The sequence below is a fragment of the Hippoglossus hippoglossus genome, chromosome 21 (assembly GCF_009819705.1).
Source record: "Hippoglossus hippoglossus isolate fHipHip1 chromosome 21, fHipHip1.pri, whole genome shotgun sequence".
NCBI lineage: Eukaryota > Metazoa > Chordata > Actinopteri > Pleuronectiformes > Pleuronectidae > Hippoglossus > Hippoglossus hippoglossus.
The window spans coordinates 19,729,216-19,749,809 of NC_047171.1; the positions used below are offsets into that span (position 1 = coordinate 19,729,216).

The 20,594-nt window shown below is 42.5% G+C and overlaps 1 protein-coding gene across 2 annotated transcripts; it reads right to left on the reverse strand.

The window, feature by feature from the left end:
- Positions 1 to 865: 865 nt before the first annotated feature.
- Positions 866 to 18,913, reverse strand: ankrd50l (ankyrin repeat domain 50-like). 2 transcript variants are annotated; one of them, XM_034574440.1, is made up of 4 exons: positions 18,655 to 18,913; positions 13,154 to 13,978; positions 6,540 to 6,757; positions 866 to 5,705 (listed from the first exon to the last, which is right to left on the reverse strand). In XM_034574440.1, exons 2-4 carry the CDS (start codon positions 13,600 to 13,602, stop codon positions 2,179 to 2,181), a joined length of 4,194 nt encoding a protein of 1,397 aa, XP_034430331.1. In that variant the 5' UTR covers positions 13,603 to 13,978; positions 18,655 to 18,913; the 3' UTR covers positions 866 to 2,178. The 2 variants fall into 2 exon arrangements, with proteins under 2 accessions (XP_034430331.1, XP_034430333.1); XM_034574442.1 differs by lacking the exon at positions 18,655 to 18,913 and adding an exon at positions 14,055 to 14,454.
- Between the last annotated feature and the right edge of the window lie 1,681 nt (positions 18,914 to 20,594).

The following is a 20,594-nucleotide window of genomic DNA, read 5'->3' on the forward strand; positions in this document are numbered from 1 at the left end:
CCTGTTGTTAACGACAGTGACAAACTTTGTCAGAGAGATTAAAGAGCATCCGAGTAGTTGTAAGCTACAGAAAAGCAGTGACGCAGATGTCACCGAGAGTTGGAATAACGTGACCTGCCTGTGCATACAAACACACACTGAGCACTTTCACACCTGAACCTCCGTCAACAACATGAATCTATGGATCTAACCAGCTTTGTATCATCAGCCCAGGCTGCTGGTGGGTGGATAATAGGTGTGCAAAAAACTGCAAAAGCTTAGTTTAGTATCAGCTCCTTTGTACATCTGTTCGTAAAAAGCTAATTAATTGTGCGGTAGATTTAAAGTAACTTAGTGACACGATGCTGAGATGCAAGGTCAAAAAACATCCAATATGGACAAAGAAAGACACATAGCTCCAAATAATAAAACCAACTTTCATCAGAGCACATCCACAGAATGCAAAGTGAGAACACTGCTGCTCGGCAACAGCAACATAGATGCTAATATTACTGTCGGTGTCAAGAAGCCACCAAGGCAATTTAGCAAGCAGGCATGTAACAAAATTCAGGAAGTGAAGACGAAAGAAAGAGAAAGAGGAGACTAATAAAATTGTAGTTTAGAAATGGGATTCCCAAGGTCCAAATAACTGAAGGTTTCACAGATACAACAAAACACAAAAATGTAGGACAATTCGCTAAAGGAGCCGTCCTTTAGTCAAAATGTGTTTGGTTCTCTCATCCCAGGTGGCCACCAGCAGGCAGCTGCCAGGGTTTCATCTCTGCATGATGCTTCCACATCAGAGGTTTTCCATGACATTTAGTCGTAGTGCAAAAGTGCACTGGAGTACACACTTAAATAAAAACACACACACACAAGACAGAGAAGAGGTAGACACTTTTTATGGCAGACGTTTGCCACTTTAATTAATGTATGTCATTAAATAAAAATAAAAAAAATCAATGAAAAATTATTAACAAGTAATGTTTGAAAGTTTGGAATTAAATCCATGGCTCCCACACCCACCCTCAGTTTCTGTGGACTGGTTTCAATGTTCCTTCCTGCTCACACACACACACACAACGAGCAAAGCTGGTGCAGTTAACTTGGCCGTCTTTTATGGTTTGAATCATAAACCACACACTTTGTCAGGCCTGCTCTTGAAAACTGTTTTTACTCGTCAGAAATGGACTTAAGGGGGATGTTTATAGCAAATATAAGAAACCTCAGCTTAAAGCTCTCAAACAAGGATGTTTACAGCTTCAAAAAGGATCTTTACCAGCAGAAAATTATTTAAAACATAAAGCCAATCCAGACGTGTTATTCACTGTAGAGCTGATAAAGTCTTGTTAACCTATGTATGACTCCAGACTCTGTCAAGAGGCTAAATTGAGTAAATATTAAAAACCTTCTCTTCAAACTGCTACTGGTGAGTTCAACTAGAAAATAAGGTCCAAGTTAAAAATGAGCAAAGTTATGCATTATGTGAATATTGAATGCGAGAGCCCTGCTCAACACACAGTCACCGGAAAGGTTGGAAAGTAAGAATTGATGTCATTCAGTTCATTCTTCCTCTAGTTTTCTGAACCCAGGAAGTCATTTTACATGTTGAGAACTGTCTTTTCCTTGAACAGCAGAAATTCCAAACTCCTGCGAGAACAATGGGGTCGTCGTTAATGCTCTGAATGTGTAGCACCAGCGACTGTTTACCAGCCGCGACAGAACAGCAGGTACTGTTTTAACCTTCTAAGTGAGTGTGTGTCACTATGGCAAATGAATCAAATGAAGGCCAAGTCAAAATGAAGGCCATGTTTCAAGATGGGTGTGGTTGACCTGTGAGTATCGAGTACTGATTTCTGAGCACACATGAGTTAGAACATTAATATGTTAATGGCAGTCGGTGCTGGCGTCATCACAAAATTGTTTCTGGACGGTTTTGATACCACAAAATAATCTATAAATACCCACACTGGGGCTGCAAGTATTGATTATTCTTTATAAAATATTTTTAAATAATGAAATGATGAAACCCAAACAATATCAAACACAGAAAACAAAATCAGATTTTAGTTGCTATGACCAGACACTATTTGGCAATTTAGTTTGACAAATGAGTCTCAATTACTAAATTTACCATCAATAAACTTTCAGCATTCATCCAAACCAATGAGGAATTTGAGTCTCTTAGTTGAGCACCAGTCACAGGGGTGTCTCTCTTTTGTATAAGACTGCACTGGTGGGACCTTCAAACTGCAATTTGATGGCCTGTTTCAGATTAAGCTGTGGGTCAGTGGTAGTCATTGTAACCATAACATCCTCTGGCAAGGCACTACAGGATAAGTCTGGAGTAAAACTGTAGCAAGCAGGAGACAAAATGTTTTTCTGGGGTACAGAATCCCAAGCTTCTCCTTGAAGTGGGCTCTGCAATTTATATGGGTAGCCCAGAGGAGGGCTCCCTCGGTTTTTAGCACCTATGGCAGGACTGTCTTGCCCTGGCATTATCCCAAGGGAAGCCATGACTGAATTCCATTTACCACCAGCGTAAGTAGTCCTGTCTGTATTTATTAAGTGAGAATTTTGTTTGTTCATTTTGTCATATTCAAGTCCAGGCGACAAGCCTTTCTGGGGCAATTTGCAGTTGTGCACCATGGCAGTAACTGTGCAAACAGTGGGAGGGGGACTGCCTTTGGGATTTCTCTGGATGCTTCCTTGGAGGCTGCCTGGTGGAGGGAGGGTGGAGTGACGGCTACGACTGCGAGGCAGGGAGTGTTGCTGGATCTGTTGAATAAAGCTGAGGCTGTCAGCTGGCACCGTCTGCACTGTGGACAATGAATGGCAGGTAGATGAAGTTTGGGAACTCTGCATGGAATGGAATCGTTCTGCAGTGGAGGCAGGAGAAGATACGGAAGAGGAAGAGGTGGCAGCTCCATTACTCTCAGAGATTCCTGAGGAGAGGATCCTGTTGGGTTTTGCAGGGGAGGTGGTACTAGAGTTAAGCGACGGGCCTAGGTATGGCTTGGCTCCATAGCGCTCCAAAAGCCTGACAATGTTAAAGTGCCCATGTTTCCCAGCCACTTTGACTGGACTCCGGCCATATTTGTCCATGTGATCGGGATTTGCAGCTCTTTCCAGAAGCATTGCAACAATATTAGCATGTCCCTCCTGGGCTGCAATGCTCAGAGATGTTGCCCCCTGGTTGCAGGAAAGGTCAATGTTGACACACCTGGCGTCTAGGAGACGGCGTCCCACTTCAGCATGTCCTGTCCAAGCCACTGAATGCATGGGAGGTCTCCCTTCTGTGTCCTGTGCATTAGGGTTTGACCCATGCTTTAGAAGTAAGTCTACCATCTCTACACATCCCTGCCAGGAAGCCACATGAAGCGCTGTACGGCCCTCAGAGTCTCGGGACTCTAGGGGCACCCCTCCTTTCTCCATTAGTAGAGTAGCCATCTCAAGGCGACCCTCTAGGACCAGTAGGTAGAGCAGCGGCCTGCCCTCTGCATCCCGGACATCTGTATCAGCCCCTCGCCTCATAAGCAGCTCTGCCACCTCAGCATGGCCCTCCAGGAGGGTGGCACTCAAGGCAGAATGTCCATCATAGGCCCTGTGGTCAATGGGAGACCGCCTGTCCAACAACAGCCTCACAGTGCTCAAGTGACCTTCTTGTGCAGCTAGTATAAGAGGGGTACGTCCTTCAATGTCCATCTCTCCGACACGTGCCATGCTGCCTCGCTCTGTCAAAGCAGCACAAACAGCCCGATGGCCTTCACAAGCGGCAGCGTGCAGTGGAGTCCAGCCGAGGTCATCCTTATGGTTCTCGTCGAGTCCTCGGTCCAGCAGTGCACGGACAACCTCAGTGCTGCCTCTTGCTGCTGCTAGGCAGAGTGCCGTCCTGCCTTCACAATCAATGGCATCCACAGCTGCTCCCCAAAAAAGCAGACGAGATACTGTTTTCATGTGGCCCATTGCTGCAGCTGCCAGTAGGGGAGTAACAGCGGCTGCAGCAGGGACATTGCCATCAGGACCGGCAGTCTCATCTACATCAGCGCCAGCTTCTAATAAAAGTTCAACTACCTCTTCATGGCCCTCATAGGCTGCAAGAAGCAGTGGTGTCATGCCATCATGGTCTCTGTGTCCTGGATCAGCTCCACGTTCCAGTAACAGACTTGCTACCTCACCATAACTTTTTATCCCTGCTGCGGTCGGGACACAGAGGGCAGTGACTGACAGAGCGGTTCGCCCATCTCCATCAGCTAAGTCAACCTCTGCATTGCGGTCAAGCAATATCTCCACAGCTTCATGATGTCCCATATAGGCAGCAGCAATAAGCGGTGTGCGGCCCTTGCTGTCAGCTTTGTCAACCTGTGCCCCATAGTCCAACAGGGCCAGAACAATTTCCTCATGACCACCCCATGCAGCAGCTCTGAGTGCAGTCCGGCCTTCAGCATCACATCCATCCACATCAGCTCCTGCATCTAGAAGAAGGCGAACAGCCTCGCTATGTCCTCCCCACGCTGCAGAGCGCAGTGCTGTCCAGCCTTCGTTGTCAACATGCTCCATCATCTGTGCTGCAGTTTCTGGATGCTGTCTCTTGGCCCATTCCAGGAGCACAGTCAACACTTTGACATGACCCTGCCTGGAAGCCAAATTTAGTGGTGTCTGACCTTGATGATCCCTGATCAGTGGATCAAATCCATGTTTCAGGAGAAGTTCAAAAACATCTACAGAGCCCTCATGGGCTGCACTGGCAAGCAATGTCTGTCCATCTGTAGAACATAACTGGTTTATCGACACCCCACTGTCTATCAGCTTTTTTACAGACACCTCTCTTTCAAAAGTTTGTCGTAAAGTAGTTTCGTCTTCACCTATACATTGTACTCGGACACTTGGCTGTGCATCTGAAAAGCAGGCAGTAGGGATGAGCCCAGTCCTCATTAACAGCTGAAGAACTTCCTGACTGACCAAAACAGGAGGCTGACGTGAGGATGCAGTGAGGGCACTGCTGTAGCTCGGAGTAAGAGCAGGCACACCGGCCCATATCATCCACAGTGCCAATAATGAAGGGTTGTCTTTATGGTGACCAGAGCAAACTAAATGTGTGGCTAACTGGCAAGTGTCCTCAATGTCCAAGTGTTTTCCCTGCAGAGTCAAAGCCATAGCGTGCATACTGTGACCTTCTGTCCTGCTACACAGGTATTTCTGTGTGCAATACTTAACATCTGTCAGCCACTCAGCAAAGCTAGCATGAAAAAGTAGTTTGGTCCCTCCAGGGCCATCAATTAAGAGAGGAGAGAGGGTGTGGAGCTTGTTCCGAAAATCCTGGAGGCTGAGTGAGGTGTCATGAGTCCAAACTGCTGTGAACAGCTGCTGGGGCGTGAGGGGCCTCGGGGAAGCTAAGAGCACATTAAGGAGAGGCTTGACGTACATGAAAAGCCCCCGGGGAAACAGCCTTTGGCACAACCACAGATAGAGGCCATTGAGCGTCCCAGGGATGTCGCGGATCTCCCGCAGACCCACCAGTGCGACTGCGACACCATCTAGAACACGCTCGAGGAAGAGAAAGCAACCGCCGCTCTTGATGTGAAGTAAATTCAGCATGTCAGCTGTGTCAGGGGTGAGCTGACGGCGAAGCGCTGCTTCTTCATCCAACCGGCAGAGGATGTACTGCTGCACATCGTGGACTGGCGGGGGCTTCCGAAGATCATCCAGACAAAGCTTATGGAAACCTATAACACAAAAAGATGACAGACTTTATCAATTCGAATGCTTAATTAACAGGGATTGCAGCTGCTCAAAAGTGAGACTTTTTTATTTAGATTAGACTATAATTTGGACAAAGCAAGAAATTGAAGACATTTTTGTTGGCTTTAGTGTTGTTGGATTAATTAGGAAATAACCCGATTTTTTGATAAGGAAAATAAGTTGCAGCCCTAATGCACCGTATAAGTTACTCATCAGGTTCTACTGCTACAAATATAACCTCCCTCCTTCATTTAAAATTCGTCAATAAAATGAAGCTGGACCGTATAACCAGAGCACTTGAGCTAGTACCAGCTTTCAACAAGAGTTAGTCAAGTATCGTTTTTAAGATACAGAAAAATCTAGGCTAAGATTCCCCATCTTATTAGGGCCACTTCCTATTCAGAGCTTGAGTCTGCAAATAAGATCAGACAAAGCAGATTATTTTATTTCTTATTCAGCAGTTCCACAACCACTGCATGCAAGTTAATGCTTATGATCAGGTCACCAGTCATCAGAATTTTGTCAAGATGCATCATAGTTGGGAGTCAAAATGCAGACTATATGATTAGGGGAAAGACATTTTTCAAGAATCTCAGGTCTTGCTAAGGGATTTCACATTTTTTCTCATATTTTACAAATAATTACGGAATTGTATATACATATTGTTAAGACTTAACAAACAGCTTATTGGTAAAGATGAGAGTACAGATTCAACGGAAAACATTTTGGTGCAGACCGTAAGACTGTTTTTTAAGGTTTATTTTTATTTCTAGCCACAAAAATGTCCTATAACCTTTAAGAAGTGTCTCTGCCTATACCTGAGAAGATCTTGCACACAGCCTTGTTGTGGCGGCGGACAGAGCAGACCAGCAGCAGCCACCCAGGCAGCAGGTGTTGATTGGTGGCCAGCAGCTCTGCGATGGAGCCACTATTCCCACTTCCTGTAGCCGGTCCATATCCTACATCCAGGGAGTCTACCACCAGCATCAGAGTCTGGGCAGGGGGAGGGAGGTCTAACAGGGGTCTCAACACCGCTCTAAGAAAGAGAGACAGACACACAGAGGAAGAGTCAGCCGTGTAAATACTGCAGGAGTCGTGGGCGGATGAGGGAGCTGGAAGCAGCGGTATCAGTGGGACCGTTTTCTTATATCTTGACTGTGGTGTAATTACATCACAGATAAACACGGTGGGTCACACCTTTAGCAGATAAAAGTCAGTGACTTTAAATGAAATCTCTCATCAATATGCAGGCAGCTATTTTGCTTTGTCTTCAGGCGATTCCATTTTAATCGCGTTGAGTTTTTTGCTTTTGTTTTCTGTTTCACAGATTTCCGGAAACAATCTTACCTTCGCTCTCAGGCTTTTAGATTCACAGTCATAAAATAGCAACTTGACACGTTTGCTCAAATAGAATTTCATCAACATCAAGAGAAAACATTTTAACATATTGACAGAACATGGAAATCAGACATTAAACTGAAAAAGATCATTGATAAAAACATTTATCATATCATTAAGCTCAAACTTTCAACTTTGTAAAACTATTATAAGGCGATAAAAGGGTCAATTCTGTATCTTCTCTTGTGATCAAACACACATTGTAAAACAACTGAACCACTGTGTTAAAGCACCGCCAGCACCCACACCCTGCAGGGATCTGACAGTGACTCAGGTAAGTGGAACCTCTGAAATGTCCTGCTCCACCCTGCTCTACACACACACACACACACACACACACACACACACACACACACACACACACACACACACACACACACACACACACACACACACACACACACACACACACACACACACACACACACACACACACACACACACACACACACACACACACGGTTAATACCCACGCATACTTGTATATCGCTGTTGCCAAGGTTCTTCCAATGAATTCATTTCCTCCTCATTTCAACATGCTTGAACTTTGATACACATTTTCATTCGATTTCTTCTTATTTTTGTTGTTGTAGTTTCAACAATATTTCACACAATCTGGATAAATAAAAAAAATAACTTTGGACTATTAAGACCTGAGGCAACTGTGTGTGAGGAGAATGAAATCCTGCAGTCATCATGACGAAATGAAAGGGAGAGTTGTATGAAGAAAGCTGGTTTAGTTATGAATGGAGATGAATACTTAAGATGCTTTCAGACATGGATTGAACTCCAGTCTTTTCCTGAAATTGTCCAGGCGGCTGTGTATGAGAATGAGCCCGTGTGAGACAGGAGGCAGGAAAATATCTGAAAAATTCACAGGGAGCAAGCGATTGCGTTGATGGCGATGCTGACGCATGACAAATGCAAAACTGTAAGAATACAAAGAACTCAGGATGAAGAGGAGGAGCCGATGTGCTGTAAACAAAAACATGTGATTTCCACAGTGGGATTTAAACTTCATGTCCTGCCTCCTGCTGCGCTGCACAAATGCCACCACTCACCTGAATGCTCTGGAAATGTTCCTGTTGCTGCGAATGTGTCTGCCACCACATTTTACAACCAGACAATAAACAAAGAAAAAAATATATATTTGTAGCAGCTGTGGTTTAACACTGGGATTTGTTCAGAGCTACATATGTATACAAGGGAACTGCGGGGCTCTTATTTTGAAGGTGACAAACAGTGATTAACCTATGACAGCAGCATACCAACGAGTGGGTCACACAGAGGCGCAACTCAAGTCAATTATCCTGCAGCAATCACAGGGTGTGTTGGTGTGTGTGTGCTGTTATTAGTGTTAATGTCTGTGTTTAGGAATGACCAGAAGGTTTCAGTCACCTTTGGTCGTCAAACGTTTTTTCTTTAAACCACATTTAAATAAAGAAAATATATAAATCACAGGGGAAAATAAAAAGGTTGCATCTTTTCAACCTCAAAATTACTGTGTGGGTGTTTTTGCATCTGTAGTGTCTAATAATAGCAAATCCAGCAATGATTCTAATGTCGTAAAACGCAGAATCTGCTGCTATCAGGAAGGAAACAGCTTCACCACCGTTTATAAAACACATGAAAGAGGTCCTCAGAGCTGCCGTGCCAGAAATGCATTGAAATTTCAGTTTACTCTGATAAATACGTGAGCAAACAGAGGCTTGTTCGAGGTCACGTTGGTAACTAAATAAAACAGGGTTATCATCTGAAAGAGCTGCGGTCGGCGACAGAATATCAGTCTCAGGATTAACATATGCGTAGGAAGTGAGGGTTGAAATTTCAACACCACACAAATGAGTCATAGACAATAAAAACACTTTGGTAAATATGATACATCAAACCCATTTACCTCGTGGAGCCACGGTCTCCAAATTACACACAAATGAACTACTAGCTCCTCCATTTAACTTCATACATTATCATTATTATATTTTTCATAATTTATTCATGACAACGTGGAGGATTTACCCCAGGAAACCATTCAACAGAGCCACCAGCATCTTAACATATCTGCACTCAGGATGCATAAGTTATTAAAACCCTAAATATCACTGAGACTCATTAAATATCTGGCATTTACTGTGTGAAATCGATTTCTTGCTCTTTTCCCTTGAAGGTTAATGTTGTATATCATGAAGGCGTTTTAACCGCCATTGACGTCACCCATTGGTTTGTGAACTTTTCTTTTGAGTCCTCGACTTTGACATTTTGTCCAGCTCCATCTTGGTGTTTGGAAACCAGAAGGAACAATGGCTGTGTCTGAAATCACCCACTCACTATTGCCTACTTCACTATTTAGTGACGACAAGAGGACTATATAGTGAGCTCATCTGCAACCTGCACCCATTGGACAGTACCAGCTGCCAGTCGCACAGAATCCACACCCCCAATGCAAACAGTGCTTTATGGTCTATTTGACCCTAAATGGGACTATACCTGAACATCATGCTGTATTGAGGGAAACTTGAAACTAGCCATTGAGACAATTATCTCCTTAACTAAAAGCTTAAATATACTTGGGTTTAAAAAAAAGAAGAGAATCTGTAAATTTAAGCGGCAGGAAGCAGCAAATGCTAATCCTTATGCACAAGGAAAAGTAATACTTATACCTAGAACATCCGTTAAGTCATTGTTCCATAAAATGTTATCTTATATCTTATGAGATCAATCTGTAATGAGTGTGAATCATCTAATTAGCCTCATTAGCCTTGACTTTTATCACTGATCATATCCTGTGATTAAATTCAAAGGGAAGTTATGCCCTGGGTGAAACATCTGGGTTTCAACTCGCTTATCATACCTCTGTGTGCCTGAGTCATCTGATTAAAGTCACAGCGGAGGAGGAAGTGAAATTAATTCAGCTCACATAGCCGTGTGCACAGGTCTGCGTGTGACCTTTGACCCTCGGCTTTCATGGGACTTGTTGACAGGAGCATTCATTCGGAGGTTGCCTCTGTGTGGTCGTATACAACTTAAATCACTTCAGTGGCTCTCTGACCTTCTCCCAGGCCTCAGGTGCTGGTTCTCTGACTGGAGTGAGAATCCAGATCCAGGTCTGGTGAGGGTGAGTTTTATTTTTTAAATTTCTGTCCTTTCTCCGCAACAAACCACACTCAACAGCGAACTGTAACCTAGTAGATGTTAATGATAATATTTTGTCCCTCTGCTCACTGTGAATCAAACCGTCTGTACAACCGAAATAAATATGAATGCACTGAATAATAATAGACGTAACAGATAATTCGGTGTGCATGGTGATACTTCTGACTGCTTGTCAGTATCATAGATCGTATATAAGGATGGTCGACATGACAGCTCTCAAAAAATGAAGCCAAATCTACTACATCACCACCTGGTGGCTGGCCGCAGTATGGGTCATAAATCCAGCCTCCTTCATGTTAGTGGATGGGACACATCAAATAAATGTCTCTGTCATTTTAGGTATTTCTTAGCACACTGACGTATGTTGAAAGTGTTCATGTTTCTGATCATTTTGGTTTTAATTAGTTATTATTAGTTAGTTATATAAACAGAATGAAACATCCTGATTGATGGCGGAGACAGACTCTCTATTGGTCGGGCACAGGAATCAGCTGAACCTTCAAACAGCAGCTCCACTCCACCATCACCACTGCAGAGTCTTGGCTCCAAATGATGTCACCTGAACAAAGATTGCAGCCCCTGTATCTGGGATATTTTGGCTGCGTTTTTTTTTTTACAACAGGAGGAAGCAAAGACCCGTCGTCCACCTTAATATGCAGTCTATGGTCAGTAAAGATTTTGCTAAATATATCAACCACATTAAAATATAACACGCCTCTTTTCCGTCCTGTTTGTGCCTGTTCTTTATGCCATATACAGACTTTTAGTAAGATATTATTCACTTAGAGAATGTGAACGGCCCACTAAAGTGAGGCATGACCACAAACGACCAATTAATTAAGATACATGTCCTCTTGGAACATTTGTAATAACTTAGTGTGAGCATTAAACAGTTCACTCCAAGTGAACTAAGATAAAGATGTGACTCAAATGCATCAAACAATTAAATCTGCTGAAGTCATAGAAAGTTAAATCTAAGTGCAGGAGGTTCCAGGCAGCAGCACATAATGGCTCGGTGACGAGTTAATGACTTGGTGACTGTATTCAGCTACAACTCAATTCCAGGCGTATCGTCCCATTCATGCCCTTTCACTGCCAATTCAAGCCCATGTTTCATCTTGTTTGCCGACAGCCATTCTCTTACGACAGCTTTTCGCCGCAGCCACCATCTCCCTCCCTCTCCCTCTCCTAACACAAACAGCCGCTGGCCGTGAGCCAGTCTGAGGGGAATGTGCTCGGTACTTCACACCAGAGGAGGGCAAACACAGGAGGAGTGTAAAAGGGCTCAGGCTCATCGCTGAGCAAACACACCAGGAGAGAGCGAAAAAGTCCTGGAGAGGAGAGCGACCTCGCTGACTCCTGCTGAGACGGTCACCAGGAGGCACTTTTTTTTTTTTTTAAACTCTTTGTTCTTTTTCTCTCTCTCTCTGAAAGGATGTTGTGTCGTAAATAACACTGTAGCATTGATTCACACTGGAGGCCCATTGTGTGCGCTGTGAATGGGCTGCATTATGAGAGAAATAAATATAAGACGAGGAAGAATGGCTGCTGCCCTCTTTTTCCTGTGACTGTCCGGCCTTCCCTTTGCTTCGCTGATGGACTCGTCACTTTGCAGTTTATGGGCTCTGAGAAATGTTTTGTGTTGACAGACTAAATACCTGCAGAGCCACCGTTATTTAGATAATAATAAAACTAAATGCAGCGATAAAGCTTTTATGGATCTTTTTCCCACAATTGTTTCATACTCAGTCACTTTTTCTGATGTTTTATTGCATGATGCAACAATTTGAATGTGTAACAAGAGCACAATATTATAGTTGCTTAAAAACTTTTAGTCACATGAGAGCATGACATGCAGAACGCTGTAGTAAGTGATATGGACAAAATTCCTGTCAGGATATAAGTCATTTTATAGTAAGTAATAATACATTTTCTAAAACTGTTTATGAATAAAATTACCAGACATGAGTATCTGGTTGTCTTTCAAATAAAATTGTCCAACTAGCAGGGCGCTCACAGAGCTACAGGCCTCCTTTAAATCAGGAAAATTAGGACTTTAAACTTGGACTCTTGATGTAATCTCATGCAACAACTAGAAGGGCACCCAGAGACCACATACCCCTGACAAGGCTAACACCCTTTCTCACCATTTTAAAGAAGGTAAAATAGACTATTCTGGGTTTTTTTCCTCCACCCCTCCACAAAATTTTATGGAAATCGGTTCAGTAGTTTTTGCTAAATTCTGCTTAAGAGCCAAACAAACACTCATGAAAACAAAACCTCTTCGGTCAAGGTATAATCGGTGACAACAAAATAGTTAGCTACTGATTTTCATCTGTTGTCCCGATAGCCAGTTCTTACAAGACAATGTGAAATTAAATTAAATGATTCATCTTATGTAAGTAAAAGTTATTCCTACTTTCAAAGCTGTTAGACAAATGGTTTTCAGTCACAACAACTGTTGAAACTATTTACAAAACACCAGAAACTTGTGTCGCAGGTTTTCCCGCAGGTTGTTTTCACTCATGTCTTAATCTGATGAAGCACCTCTTTGCCTGCTGACACATGCAATTCCCGTCAGCCGCTCCTGTTTTCAGTAATAATGTAAAAAAAGTTATAACACCATTTACAGTCTGTGATACCACACATACATTTAGGTGGGAATGAGCCACGCTCCCCGACATGCACACACACGCTGGGCTCCTGGATGGGCTCCATGCTTGTTACCTTTCGGCAACTTTCCACTCCCTCTCATTTGACAACCATGAAATTAACCTCAACTCTTGTTCAACAAAAAGTTCCCCTCTTCAGATCAAGCAACTGACAAAAAAAAGGTGCCATGACATACACTGAGAATATTAAGAGGAAAGTCTTTTATACAAACCTCTTGAAGGTATCATCAGGGTCTTTCTGACAGGTGACAGGCTCCAGAGCAGAAGCTACAGATGGGCTGTCGAGGACCTTTCTGTACCCAGGTGAGAGGAGAGGTGAGGCCCTCAGCTGCTCCACCAAGCCCAGGACAAACCTCCACAGCACCGTGCTCCTCTGGTCCTCCCTTTGGCAGAAGTGGGACGCCAGGCAGCGTGGTGCCAGGCCGGCCGCCAGCCCTGCCTTCGAGGTGGGCCACACCACCTCAGTGCAGAGGGCAGTCTTTCCAGCGCCAGGGCCCCCCATCACCAGCAGCCCTGGTGGTTGTCCCGGCACAGAGCGGGTGTCCAGGCAGTGCCGCAGCTTCTCCAGGGCCCATTTCCGGCAATAGAAACGCCGGCCCTGGAGTAAGCTGGAGCTGCCGTCAAAGCTGCCGCTGCTCATTTGCTCCCGATGGCCTGACATGCTGGAGAAGACTCACTGCTCTGAACTCCACTTCCCATGCTTCCTCACCGGTCTTACTTTGACTGTCCGGTTGAGCTGCAGCTGGAGACTGCTGGCTCTGCCTCGTCACAGCTCTGGTCACAGCCTGGGTATTTTATCACACTGGCTGTTCCTGACAGTGTTGCATCAGGCGATTAGTATCAGTTGCTGTCCTTCCCCTGCAGAGGTTTAGGAATCAGTCAGAGGAAGGTCACGTCCTCCAACTCATCACTTCCTTCACTCGACTTGATGTCTTTGTCGATCTTGATCTTGAAGCAGTGAAGCGAGGAAGAGGATGCATGATTACCACGGTTCATCATGCCTCTCCCGGCGATGGTGGAGCCGTTCTGTCAAAAATCTGAAAGAGAGAGGGAACGAGTCAGGAGATGAACCGACAGCCTTTTCTTCACAAAAATAAAGACACTGTATCTCACCCCTTCCCTGCCTGAGTCGTCCCCCGTCTTCCAACTACATCTACAGTCTTCCCTCCTCTTAGTTTCTGTCCCAGTTCTGCATAATCCCCAAACGCAGCTTCAGAAAGAAAGTCTCTTTTCCTTTCTCACGCTCTTCTCACACCTTCCTCTATCACACAATCTCTCATGCTCTCCGGTTTTTCTAGTTTCTTTTTTGAGTGTGTGTTTTTTTTTGTTTGTGTGTCTCCTCCCTCCCCTGGTGTTTCTGGGCATGTAAAGACATGCACACGACAGCAGAGCGGAGAGAGAGAGAGAGAGAGAGAGGGAGGAAAGAGGGAGGAAAGAGAGAGGAAGGACTCGCAGCTGTGAGCGATTCCACAGCTGACAGGTGGGAGGGGTTACCTGCGGTCAAGGTTCAGTCACAGGGCAATTCAACACCTCACGCTTTAATTTAGAGTGATTTATCCACGTAAAGCTACTTTAAGCTGTTCAAGTTTTGTTTCATGAAAATGTCCTCTTAATCTTCTGAAACGAGCCCTGACATTTATTTAATTGTATACGCCCTAATGTGTAAATTTTTGAACTTTCCAGAGGAATCTTTGTAGGAACTCTGTCTGTTCCAGTGAAATATTTTTACTGCCTACAGTCTGTGTTTACAGCTGATCCGGAATCCTGTGAGTAAGGGGTGTGACATTTCTGACACATGCTCAAAACAGTTAACCAATCACACAAGAATGTTTCAGACGTAGGATGGAAAGAGGCGCTTCAGGAATTTGAGTATTACAGTACATAAACCTGTTCTGAAAAGAGGACAGGCCCAGGATTTTTTACATTTTCTTAGCAGCATTTCTTACAGAAGAACTTTAATCCATGGCGGTAGCGGGGGTGCATGTGCACTCGAATGCAGGTCGTTCTCACGTGCAACAGATTCTGAGTGACAGGTACACAGACTTTAGTGTGAAAGAGAAGTGCACGTGAGAAAGAGATAATGCATTGCAGGCTACTTGCGGGTACACATACTACTGCAGCTGAAACTATGTTGTGTGCGTGGACAGTTACAACTTTATGGATGATTATCACATTTCTTTCGCATTTTCCCCGACTGAATGATTAAGGTTACGCTAAACAGGTAATTTCCTGGGCCCCACAAGAACAGCTGATTAAAGCATGATGTTAAAAAAGCTTAATGAGGTTAGAGGTTTGGTTAAAGGTTAGAATGTCTTAATGCATGAATATGATGCGTCTGGGATGGTGGTGGAGGTTTACACTTAAACTTGACTTACCTTCTATTACTTATATGCATGTACAGTATGATCTTTGTTTATAATCTTGATATTAAAAGAAGGTTTGAAGATTGATGTCTGGTATCCTGTGTTTCATTTGGTGGTGTTGGTGTCTCTTTTACCCGGGGTCCCTATAGGTCCCTTTTGCCTGAGGCCCCTGAAGTCCCTTGCAAAGCTCCTGTGACTGATCAGCTGTGAGTAGCTTTGGGCAATATCCTCCATGTGCTGCATTATAAGGCCACGCACAAAGCAGCATGTACAACTGTACCTAACACATACACTACATGTACTGTGACATGGATATACACATATAAAACAGAACTAATATAATGAACAGAAAGCCAAACCCGATGTTTTTGGACCCCTGATAAAAGAGGAATCCAGATGAGAAATGTGAGAAGCTTCTGTGACAAAGTTAACACATTGATGAGAGTGGACGCTGCTTAAAGTCAAAGACTAATCAGCTGCACTCAACCCAATCTGTCAGATTACTTCCAAGTTTCAATACTTTGAACAGAGGTGGAGAAAACTCACTGCTGTGTGAATCCTCCGAAACATGAAAGCTCACTGGTGACACTGATTCAAACGCATACATCTTTCCTATAAACCATTTGCAGCATTTTCACCACATTCGGAATGAGACATACTGTTCCCTCCTGCCGGATGACACATGTTGTACACTTGCTTCTGACAAGTGCCAAATACTAAAAATGAACAGGAGATGTGTTTTAGCGAGTCACTGATGACAGCGCGGAGGAGAAATGGCACCAAGCCATTGAAGTTGTCTACATTCTTGTCATTATGTGTCGTATTTACAAAGACCTGCAGACCTGGCATGTAGCCTGTGAAGAGTCTGGTGCAGTAAAGCCATCGGCAGCGTCTTCATAGAGCTTCACTGACATGCTGCTTATGCTTAATTTAAGTTAAGTCAATTTACTTTATATAGTCAGAAATACACCAAGGCGCAGTGAAGTTTCTTTTTGACAATACTACATAACATACTACCTTTCAACATGTACACTACTACTGCTCAGCATCATGTGCAGTATCACGCTTTCCTTATTATGCGCTATGTTTAAGTGCAACTAATCATCATGTACAGCATTATATTCATATCATGTGTAATATTACATGCATCATCATGTACATGTACTTACATCTTATTTGTCATACATCTACATTTCCTACCTTTTCTATTCCCATTTCAGTTCCTTCTTATACTGTATACCCTATACATGTAATGGTCTCTACTTTATTCCGTCCTGCTGTTACAGCAGTGCATTTCCTGTCTGACTCAGATTTACTTTCTGACTGTCAAGTCCATGCAGACAGTAATAAACCCATAAAAAACCTGGTGACACAAACTGCATCACGGAGAAATACATTCTCCAGAAGACATCTGGATAAAAACAAGAGGCTTTAATTCCCTAACCTGATCACGGAATCTGTGTTTCTCCCTCACATTTGATTTAGGAAATCAGCTTAATAGAGACATCTGACTGTAACTGGACTTAATGAGGCTGCTAGGCAACGAGCCAAGACGCAGATAGAACAGAAGTAATGGGAGAATGGATACAGTGTTTCATCAAGATATTGTTACATCACCTACTTAAATTTTGAATTCTCTTTTTTCATTGGTTTGTGTAGTTTGGAAAATTAGCTTGTTGGCTTTTTTTGGGGGGACAAGAATTCAATGAAAATATTAACACCAGCTCTCCTGGTATACAAAGGAGATCATGGAGGTACTCAGCATATTTGTAAAAGTGAAAAGCAACTGTAGAAATCATTAACTGTTAATAGAGATGGACACCATGTCTCCACTTCCTCCCACTATCTAGCATTAAAGACAAATTATCCTGGAAACCAACGCTGCCATCTTGTATCTCTGACATCATTAGGAGCCAGAATGGAGGTTACACATTTAACCAATCGCAAATTAGTCTAAACTAATCATGTCGTCAACTATTAAAACCAAACTTATCAGAAACACTTGAACATCAACACATACATCAGTGTGATATGAACTACCCTAAACGACAGAAATCACTTTGTTCATTCTGAGATCACGGCAGAAAAAGCGACGCCATCGTAAATGGTCTGGAAGGCCCTTAAAACAAGCACGGCGTTACAATGGCGAGTACGTTTCTCTCGTTCAGCCAATGTGAGAAATTGATGATGTAAAACACCACAAGTACTTTTGAAAGTCCGCCAGGATGTTTGATGATTGGCTTCGCCGGATTAGCCCGCTGATGAAAACCCAAAACAAACAGTGAGCCAATCAGTTCAGCAGAGCGGCTCGCCATCACCTGATTCTATCACATTGCCTAATACTACCACTACACTACCCCAACTGGTCAAGTGCATCTTGCGTACGCGTAGCACTAATTAACGCAGGATACGCGAGGCAGCCATCATGCATATGCGTAGTTAACAGTAAGTATATCTCCGGCTTAACATGGAGGAGGCAGGATTTATGACCTTTACTGTAGCCAGCCACTAGGGGGGGAATCAGAATGATTTTGCTTCACTTTTGAGGGGCCCGTCATGTTGTCCATCTTTATATACAGAATGTAACACCAGGAAGTGATTAGCTTGGTTTAGCCCAGCTTAGCATGAAGACTGTAAACAGCAGTGAACCAGCTGTTAGCACACACATACTGCATTTGACCTCTCATAAAGATAAATAAATGTAAAAATGACTGACTTGATATTTGTCAATTTTATGGTTACCATACACAACTGTCCCTAAAACATCGAAACAGCATTTTTTTTATTAGCATTAGCATAAACCACCTTGCCTATTAGTTTATATTGTGTGCATGTTTAAGACATTTATAAATAAAAATAAATGAAAAATGACTGAACTGTTTGTCATATATTTACAATACTCAAATAACCCCTGCAACAATAACCAAATCTGTGACCTAGCAAAAACAACCAACTAATGGATTCATTTATATGGTAAGTATTTTTTAAGATGTTTAAATTACATTTTGTAGGTTTTACATTGATTTTAAACCTGATGGTTTGTTGAATAAATTAAAATGCATTCTCAAACTATGAAAAACCACATGAAACCTGAACTCTACCAATCAGCTGCATCACTTCACTATCATGAATCTACAGGTGAAGTGAATCAGTGTCACACACGCACACACATACACACACGTGTTATTTTACCTCCACTACCCATGAACACATCATACATCGACGATATTAAATAAAAACACAAACCGCTGCACAAACACTTCATCAGTTCGTCTCTATGTGCGATCAACTGCGTTAAATCAACCTAACCAGACACTGAGCGCTGTTTCCTGCAGAGAACTCGGTCTCACCTGAATCTGCCTCCTCCACACACACCACCGGGTCCCGTCACGTGTTTCCTTTCCGCCAAATAAAGAATAAATCCTTGATATCATCACATTAGATAAAGTAGGTATCTCTATGTCTGTGCCTGTCAGAGACTGTGAGAGTCTCAGTGTCTCTGAGGTCTGTCTGCTTCCCTGAGAGGAGGAAACCAAACACCAGGATGTGGAGTCACACAAGGACACCCTCTGCAGGACTGCTGCACACACACGTGTTACACTGGACCACAAACACAGTGAAAGGGTTCATTAAAAATCATATTACATCAAACGACATATACAAGAGTCATTAAACAAGCCCAACATTTAAAAATAAAAATGACCAAAAGCTTTTATTTTGTAAATTTCACAGTTCCGACTATTTAATACAGAATATTTTACTTTTATTTTAAATTCTGATTTTAAAGTCTCAGGTGTGTACTTCTAATTTTATTCATCTATGAAAAATATATATAATTTTGGAATTGTAATTTTGATTCTAACTCAGACCGTAATCATATCGAACTCTTTGACTCTTGGTGTCATGAAGTTGTTGCAGGAACCTTAATGCAGTTTATTTCCAGTTTAATTTGTTTTATTTAAATCACTTATTTAGACAAAGTAAAAACTGGTAAGAATATTTAGAGCATTTCAAATCTAATCTACATTGCATTTATATTTTTTGGGCGGACTTTATTGTGATTGTGACTCATAGTAACTGTGTGACTTTAATGGGATAGAGGGGTGTGGTTTCCTGCTCAGTCAGTGACTATCTTTAATTAACTGATTAAGTCTGAAGTAGACTCTCCCATGTAAACAACATTTTCTGATGACCTCATCCTGAATATACAAATATAGAATAAGACATGGAGGAAGTGACAGGAAGCCATTCCTTCCTGTGGTTATCAGACTTTACAACTCCTCCCTCCTGGTGTCAGACACATTTAGTCAACAGGATTTTTTGCTTTTCACCAAGAACAGTTTTTCTGCAATCATGACTTATCTGCAGTATATACTGTATGATATAGTAAATGATGTAAATTAAAGTGGCCTATATGTAAATGTATTGTTGTATAATGGACAAAATGCATGAGCTAACTTTCTGTTTCTCTACACACGCCTTGTTTATATTTCATATTTCTATACATTATAATTCTTTCTCTGTATATATTTCTCAAGACGATCAAGATGAGGATTCATGAACTTTTCCAGTCCTGTAACCTGTGAGGGCCCTGAACAGTCCCACGATCACAAGTGAACTCACAGTGAAATGAGAAATGACCTTTTCACCCCATTAGCTAATTCTTCTCATTTTAACATGGAGGCTAACAAATACCGAAATCTCCTTTCTTTAAAAAATGACTGTGACAGAAACCGAAAGAAACAGCACATTTGTGGAATACTTTTTTAAATCATTATCTGAATTATGAATGAGCCAATTAGAGAACCTCTCCTCTATTAAACTTGCATGAGGGACCTCTGCTGGATATTTGTAGTTACTACAGACCTCTGTTAAACTGATGATGAGTCACATTTAGATTTTTGGAGGATTTAGTTTAATATATGTTAAGTCAATAAAACAACAAACACTTATTGTTTATGACATGTTATTTATTTACTAATTTTCAGTTAAATGTACTATATATAACCATGGCTCTCTTAATCAAAACAATAACAAAATACCTAAGTTGAAAATCGACCTGATGCAACTCAGGCACAAATCATATCCACGTATATGGTCATGTCATAAAGTTTTATTCACGTTACGCAGCAAATGGCAAAGAATAATTCCGATCCAATATGAGTGACCAATACAAACTAGTGGAGAGAAAAACACAGCTCATTGGCTAACTGGTAGCAGTTCGTTTGAGTCACAAGTCGTTTGCCCCTGAAGTAACAGCAGGTGGCCAAATCCCATAGACCGTTAATAT

Excerpts from the sequence above, each read along its gene's own strand:
- ankrd50l (XM_034574440.1), bottom strand. The coding sequence starts at position 13,602 with ATGTCAGGCCATCGGGAGCAAATGAGCAGCGGCAGCTTTGACGGCAGC. Across the intron at positions 6,758-13,153 it reads CCTGATGATACCTTCAAGAG|AGCGGTGTTGAGACCCCTGT; the intron begins GTTTGTATAAAA and ends TCTCTTTCTTAG. Across the intron at positions 5,706-6,539 it reads TGTGTGCAAGATCTTCTCAG|GTTTCCATAAGCTTTGTCTG; the intron begins GTATAGGCAGAG and ends TTTGTGTTATAG.